The 8,254-nt window shown below is 36.3% G+C and overlaps 1 protein-coding gene across 1 annotated transcript; it reads left to right on the top strand.

The window, feature by feature from the left end:
• Positions 1–4,348: 4,348 nt before the first annotated feature.
• LOC142165835 (uncharacterized) lies at positions 4,349–5,894 on the top strand. The gene is made up of 6 exons (XM_075224213.1): positions 4,349–4,722; positions 4,770–4,956; positions 5,405–5,473; positions 5,661–5,686; positions 5,775–5,829; positions 5,871–5,894. Exons 1-6 carry the CDS (start codon positions 4,349–4,351, stop codon positions 5,892–5,894), a joined length of 735 nt encoding a protein of 244 aa, XP_075080314.1.
• The last annotated feature ends 2,360 nt before the right edge of the window (positions 5,895–8,254 follow it).

Here is an 8,254-nt window from a genome sequence, read left to right as displayed (position 1 = left end):
GATATGCCTTCCACTTTATTTTTTTTATTTTTTCTAGTTTTTATTTTTATTTTAAGTGTCTTGTCAAGTACAGAAATCTCGTTGGGTGATTTCTTCTTCACAATGGATGCCCTCCGTCTGTTTGGAGCAAAATCCCTTGGCTTTATCTTGTTACTTGAGGTGCACTCGAACTCAAAGTTGCTCGCTTCAAATTGTTAGGGATTCACTCTCCTTAACAAATTCTTGTCATCGTATTAACTTTCCAAATTATCTGCCCCAGTTTCACAAAATTCGGGCTTTAAATGACCTCGAGATATCCAACTCTTTACTTATTTCCCTCGAATGTCTATATCATTTTCAAAATTGTTTCATTGCTTCATGATTAGACTAACTTGTAAGACCAGGCTGAGAATTACGCGTGCATGTCATCTCACTAGAATCAGCATGAAGAGACTATAAAAGGAAAAGAGAACTAAACAAAATTGACTAGCAATAACAAAAAATAGGAGATTGCATTAAACAGACAGTGAAGAGGTTCGAACAACAAAACAAGCAAACTAAACTGGGGTTACAACCCTGGTACAAACCTAGATAACACTAAATGAGTTACTATGACTAAACGAACATAGGCAAAATAAAAGGATATAAGGGTTTGAGTCACAAGACAATATCCGTATTACAACCCTGAAATAACCCGAACAACAGAAATGACAACAAAATGAACCACCAAGACTCCTCCCCAGCTAGCCAAGAAAGGTGTATCTTTCCAATTACTAAGCTCTGCATCTTAGCCACTGAGTTCCACATCAATATTACCAAGACCATTACAAATTTCAATATCATTAACTTCAATCTGCAAGTTCCCAAGAGGATTCTCATACTCCCTGTCACCACACATCATCCCCACAAAGTGTGCATTACATGTGCAGGTAAAGGATTTTGCATGATATTCTGGGTGTCATTGTCTTGGATCACAATTATTCCTTCTTGAATCATTCTTTATATTTCCCTTTTCAAACCACGACAATCTTCAATGCTATGACCTTGGACATTAGAGTGGTACATGCACCGTACAGCAGGATCAAAACCTTCTGCATATGGGTCTGGAGTATAGCCAAGGAGCGGCTCAATCAGGCTAGAATATTTTAACTTTTCAAACAGGCTTGTGTAGGATTCTCTGATTGGCGTGAAACTATTTCTGTGCCTTTGTTCCCCTCCATACCCTAGTTTTCTAGCGTTGTTGGATGCTCAAAAATGTTGTGAAGGAAAAAGTGCATTATGCGGTGTTGGCGCTCACCATAAGGAGTGACCTAATGGTTGGACAGATGATCGAATGTTATTTGGAGAATAATACTAGGGTGGATTATGTGGGGCTTGGGGATAGGTTTGGGGTTGGGATTGAGGTTAAGTATATTGGTGAGGTGGACCCGTTGGACCATGTTGTGATCCTAAGACAACCATGGCAACATCATCATGTTCCTTCTGACCCAGCAAGCGCCCTGTGTTGTTCTGAATTGCTTGTGTTATGGCTTTTAAAGCAGAATAGATCGTGATCTTGCTCGACTTCAGCCTATCTTCTACCATTTCTCCCATTTTTACCACATCATTAAAAGGCTTACCCACAGCCGAGATCAAATGCCCAAAGTAAGTTGGCTCTTGAGCTTGAAGAAAGTACTCGACCATCTCGTCTTCTTCCATCGGGGGATTGACTCGGGTAGCTTGCTCTCTCCATCTGAGCCTGTATTCTCTAAAGCTTTCATTAGGCTTCTTTTCCACCTTGGTGAGGGACATGCGATCCGGGATAATTTCTATATGTGAGCATGTAATTTTTGCCCTATACGAACTACTCCTATAAAATCCCAATAAAATAGATTTTTCTTAATTATTTTCCATTTTTAGGAATTGTTTGTAGATTTTTATTAATTGTTTGCATTTCTATGCACGTTTATTTTTTGTTAAAAAATCATAAAAAATGTCAAAAATACCATGCATTGCGTTTAGAGTTTTATTTTTATATTTTAGGATTAATTAGTTAATTAATTGCTTTACTAAAAATGAAAATCACAAAAATGGTTCATTTTTACATTTTACCTTTTAATTTTTAGATTATTGATTTTTCTCTTTTAATTTAGGATCAAGTAATTATTATAATTAGATAATTAGTTAGTGTTACAATTTAGATTAATTTAGAATTTTTAATTAAAGAAGAAGAAAGAAGAAAAAAACAAAGGAAAAAGGAATAAAAGAGGTAATTGAAAAAAGGGGTTTTAATATGAATTGAGGTTAATTCTTTGTACCAAATTGGCCCAATTCTTTCCCAAAGTTAACTCAGATCCAAACCCAAATACACTTGAACCCATCAGCCCCAAACCCACCACCCTTCAATTAAAAAAAACCTAGTTATATAAAAAGAACGAGAAAATGACATAAATTATCCCTTATCTTTCAGAGTAGGCTTATGATAGTCCCTTATATATGCACTTACCATTTCTAGTCCTTTAAGTATTCAAAAACTTATCAATTTTAGTCTCCGTCTACTTTTAACCAAGCACCGTCAGTTTATTTTAACAACTAGCCCACTTCAGCCTCACCTGACCTTCAAAACATTAAAAACTCGGTCTTCCCCCCATTCTTTCTCTCTCCTCGTTTCTTTCCTCCCCAAAATTACTCTTCTAAAAAAAGCCCTAACCTTAAATCTACCAAGTGTGGTTTAGTGAAAGGCATCTAGGAAAATGATCTTACGAATTGAAGGTGGTAGAGCTCCTCTTTAGGGTGAGTTTTCAGTATTAGTGATGTGGGGCTTTGTTTAGTGCTGAAGAAGATTTTCAAATGTATTTCTCTATTGGGGATTTGATGAAATCTCTATGTGAATTTACTCTGTCTCTATTTTTTAGCTTTATCACCTATATCATATTCTTGAATCTTGCTTTTCATTTTTTCATAATATAGTAAAATATACTAGCTAATATGAATAGAAAAATAAATTTTCTTTCTCTGTTTTGTTTATCAGACCCCATAGAAGATGCATCAAAGATTAGCATCAAAGTAAACCACAATGGTGTTATGAAACATCATTCTCGAAGACATTATGTTGGGGGTCTTGTACAGTTTATCGACTATGTTGATATTTCAGAAATGTAGCTATCACAATTCAAGACTATGGCTGCGATATGTGGATATGATAATGATTCAGTTGGATTTTGGCATAAGTATGGTAGGTTCGGTGAGAGGATAAAACTTATTTCAACCGACTTGGAAGCTAATTTGGTATTTACGAACATCCGTGTAGATAGGATAATTGAGGTTTGCTTTGAACATTTAGACTCTTATATCAGAGTGGATGTTGAGGCAACTTTCAATGAAGGACAAAATAGCGACATACCAAGTGAACACCAAAAATCTGTTAGAGCAAGAGCTAATTATTCTTCAAGTGCTGATGATTTTGAGGACTCAGATAATGATTTTGAGGATGAAAATTATATCTTAAGAAGGAGTGAAAATGAGGAACATAGATATGAGGTTAGCGAAGAAGTTCGAAAAAAGATGGCTAATGGAGAAGGAGATTCTGATTGTGTTAACTTTGAGGGGTTTAAGAGCTTGGAAAGTGATTATGATTCTGACAGTCTAAACTTTCCTAAGTTCAATTCAAAAACAGATAGGTTACATCCCGTCTTAGCACTCGAAATGACATTCGAAAATAAAAAAGAGTTCAAGAATGTTGTGACTACTCATGAAGTTAATCAAGGAAAGTATATAGAATGGTGCAAGAATGATAGAGAAAGGATAAGAGCAAAATGTGTGAAACCGGATTGCAATTAGGAGATTATGGCTTCTAAAATGTATAGGGATAGCGCTTTTCAGATAAAAACATATAATTCCACCCATGATTGTAAGAATTTGAATTATTATAACAATACTGTCACATCTTTATTCATTGCTAGAAGATATCTTGATGCCATAAAATCAAATAGGAATTGGAAGATCTCCAAATTTAGAGATCATGTGAGTATACAGTTAAGAGCACATGTGACTTTATCTAAATGTAGAAGGGCAATGAAGAAAGACGTTGCAATTATTGATGGAGATATTTCTGATCAATTCAAAATGTTGTGGAATTATTGCAATGAAATAGTAAGAACAAATCCAAATACTTCTATTTATATAAAGTTGGTCGAAAATGAGGATCCTAACAAGCCTAAAAGATTTTAGAGATTCTATATTTGTTTTAGGGCTTGCAAAAAAGGTTTCAAGAGTGGTTGCAGAAGAATAGTTGGAGTGGATGATTGTTGGATCAAGAGTCCAATGTACGGTACTCAGTTATTAACTACTATTGGGCTTGATCCTAATAATAATATATATCCGATAGTATATGCAAATTGTTGAGAAAGAATGTCGCGAGTCATGGGCATGGTTTCTAAATCATTTAAAGCTTGACTTGGAGATAGATGATGGAGCTAATTGGACCTTCATGTCAGATAAGCAAAAAGGTTTGAAAGAAGCATTTAATGAGGTATTACCATTTGTGGCACATAGATTTTGTGTGAGACACTTGCATAATAACTTTAAGAGGGCGGGATTTAGTGGTAACACATTGATAAATGCACTGTGGAAAGTTGCTAGTGCAACAATAGTAAAGTGGTTTGATAAATGTATGCTTGAAATGATTGATTTAGATCTAGCAGCTGCTTCTTGGTTGAGAGATAAGTCACCTAGTGAATGGTCTAGATCTCACTTTTCTGAAATGTGAAATGTGATACCTTATTGAATAAAATGTGTGAATCTTTTAATAGCATGATATTGGAGGCGAGGGATAAGCCTATTATCACTCTTTTGGAGAAAATTCGGTATCTACTTATGACAAGAATGCAAGCAAATAGGGATAAATCTGCCATGTGGAGTTCTGATGATATTTGCCCCAGGATTAAGGATGTGTTGCACAAAAGTCAAGTTGCTGCTGCTGAATATATTCCTAGAAATGTAAACCAGTGAAACTATGGGCTTATAGGAGCTAGCATAACTGATAATTGGGTTGTGGACTTACTAAATAAAAAATGTAGCTGTTGAAAATGGGATTTGACAGGAATTCCTTGCAAGTATGCAATAGCTGTAATTTGGGCTAAAAATGATGAAATTAATTCTTATGTTGATGACTGTTATAAGGTGGACACCTACAGAAGAATCTATGAATTTGCCATTCTTCTTATGAATGGTCAAAATATGTGGCCAAACATGATAATATTCCTACTTTACCTCCAAAAATAGTAAGACACAGTACTAAAGGGAGAAAACAGACGTTAAGGAGAAAAGAACCAGATGAAGCGGGAGCAAGTAGGACAAAATGAGAAGAAAGCAGAAAACTTTAGGATGTAGTATATGTCACAATACTGGACATAACAAAAGGACTTGCAAGTATAATTTGGGGCAGATTGATTCTCAGAATGTTACTCAGCAATTCAGGGAATCATCTTCATCATGTCCTCCAACAAAACTACCGGTAATTTCTTGTTTAACTTATAGAATATTACACTCAAGTAATTATATTCAACTTGTGTAATGATATTATTTATTTGTCGAGGTTCGAAGAGTTCCAGAGACCCAAGCTAATATGCACTCAACTCAACAAAGTGAAGTGCTCCAGTTTACTACAGATTTTGCAGTTTAGTTGTTGATTTTTGGCGCAGTTTGGTGCTGGTTATGGTACAGTGTGGTGCTCATTTTTTGTGTAGTTCAGTGGCGGATTTTTGGAGGATTTTGGTGCTAGTTCTGGTGTAGTGCGGTGCTCATTTTTTGTGCAGTTCAGTTGCTGATTTTTGCTGCAGTTTGGTTGCTGTTTTCTACAATTTGATGTTGGTTTTTCTACTTTTATGCTTTTTTTTTGCAATTTTGTGCAGTTTTCTACAGTTTCATTGATGTAATGACTGTTTATTAACATGAAAATGACACTATATTTTTGGCTCAATTGTGTTCTTTATTTTACAGAAATATTTTCTGCAGTTTCATGATTATTTATTAGCATTCCACTTGCTTAGCATATAAAAACAACTCAAATATGAGCAATATGCAAATGGAACATGGAAATGCTCATAAGCTAGGTACAAATTACTCTTGTGGAGTTGAAGAAGACGAAATTCTTAAACTTGGAAACGGATAGGTGTGACAACCTAAATGCTAAATGCTTTCCTCATCTGATACTCCCAAATGCATGGTGCAGTCCTTACAAATTTAATATGACTTATGGTCTTTATATTCTAGCTCATTCTTGGTATGAAAACTAGCCAGTTCATGTACTAGGACAGAGCCAGGGGCAGATAATTCTATCATCATGGAATCCAATAGCTAACTGCTTCAAAGGGAAAAAGGGTGACGAGAAAGAGATTTTATGGGTTGCTTTAAACCCTACAAGAAATAGGGCGGTAGCTCTATCTCTAACTCCACCGGGTCCGTTCTCCATCGCCGCCACCCACTCCTCAAATAAGATCAAAAAGAAACGGGGAGAGAGCAACAATTTGGGAGAAAATAAGAAACGGGGAGAGAGAAATAAAAGATAAAGCGCTAAATTATGACCATTATTTTATGTTTTGACGTTAAGGCTAGCTGTTAAAATAAACTGACGGTGCTTGGTTAAAAGTAGAGGGAGACTAAAATTGATAAGTTTTTGGATACTTAAAGGACTAGAAACGGTAAGTGCATATTTAAGACTATCATAAACCTATTCTAAAAGATAAGGGATGATTTATGTCCTTTCCTCTAAAAAGTTCCCTAGTCTAAAGACCTAGAACCTACACCCTAGACCCCTTTGAGAATCCGCCGTTGACAAAAAAAAAAGGCCCCCTCCCCGATCTGGTCTTCTTCTCGAAAAGAAAAGAAGCCATTTTCCATGGCTGTTGGTTGAACAAGAAAGAACAGAGCCTTAAGATCATCCATGACCCTAGGTCCCATCTTCCTCATGGAAACAAAAACAAGAAAACCCTAGGACCCTTCGACCAAACAACCGTCTGGACCTAAGACCAAAGGAGATCTGCCGCTGTTCCTGTCCAAACCACCCTCACCTAGCCGGAACCTGAAATTGACGCCAAACAACCAGTCTCGACCTTCCGTTTCCACTCGAACTCCATACCTCTTCACCCCAATCAACCCCATCGCTGGAAACAGACGACTGAAAATGGCAGCACTAAAATGCACACCGCTCGAAGCTACAGTCGAGCCCTTCATTTTCTGGTTTCATTTTTAAAAAAAAGCTAGTTTCGATTTGGAATTTTTGTTATTTTTCTACTTGAAAATCACTTGTTGAATTCCATCACGAGTCTCCAGATCCTTTCATTGTTGGAGCCGTTTGAGTTCGACTCGTGTAGAGGTTGCTGTGGGGGTTTAAGTCCAAGATTCCGGTTCGATTTTTGCTGATTTCGTTTGAAGCTGTGTCGATTTTTGGCTGTATTTGTTGCTTTGTTTCAATCCGTGTACTATTGGAAATTTCATCAAATGAAAGTTCGATTTTCAGATTTCGATCAAGATTGAAACCCGTTGGAGTTTCGTTCAGTCAAGGTCTTCAAAGGTCCATCTTCATGTTTCCTTTCAATTTATGTCATTTTCTACTGAAATTTTGTGAAGTATTGTTGTTTGGTGATTTGCTATTCTTCATTTGTTTATCTATTGTGTCAATGTTGAATTTGTTTTGGTTTCCTTCACTTGAATGCATTTGTCACCACTGTGAATGATGCCACCATGTGTAATACAGCAAAGAATGTGCCCTTATTCTATTGCAGAGTTGAGAACATGAGTATATGGAGCTCAATTGTTCACGTACGAAACTGGGCTCCGTGATCCACTTCACTGCTGGGGTTTTCTTCGAGGCCCATATACTTATGTTTCGTTAGCTACGTGTTAGACAATTATATGAGACTTCAGAGGAGTAGATATTGTACTAAGTGTAATTCAAGTAGAAGCTGAAATTTGGTAAATTCAAGATATGAACGCCTATATAAATTTAAGGACGACTATTGTGGTGAATGTTCGCTTGTTTGAAATTAAGCCTTTGACACGCATGTGCGATGAAACACACATATATACTCTGCTTGGTGTGGTTGTCGTTGAAGTTTGGCTCTACGTATTGCAAATACAGTGATATGTACTTCTCAGCTTCCATTGATCAATTTGATTCATGTTTACTGTGTGTGTTTATTTTTGCAACATATTGCTAATTACGGACCCCTCAAAATTTGAAAGGGAATCTAAGTGAAATGATAGGATTTTTTTTAACGAACTCTAGATCCTAAGT

The sequence above is a fragment of the Nicotiana tabacum genome, chromosome 11 (genome assembly GCF_000715075.1).
Source record: "Nicotiana tabacum cultivar K326 chromosome 11, ASM71507v2, whole genome shotgun sequence".
Taxonomy (NCBI): Eukaryota; Viridiplantae; Streptophyta; class Magnoliopsida; order Solanales; family Solanaceae; genus Nicotiana; species Nicotiana tabacum.
This window is presented reverse-complemented; position numbering and strand designations above follow the sequence as displayed.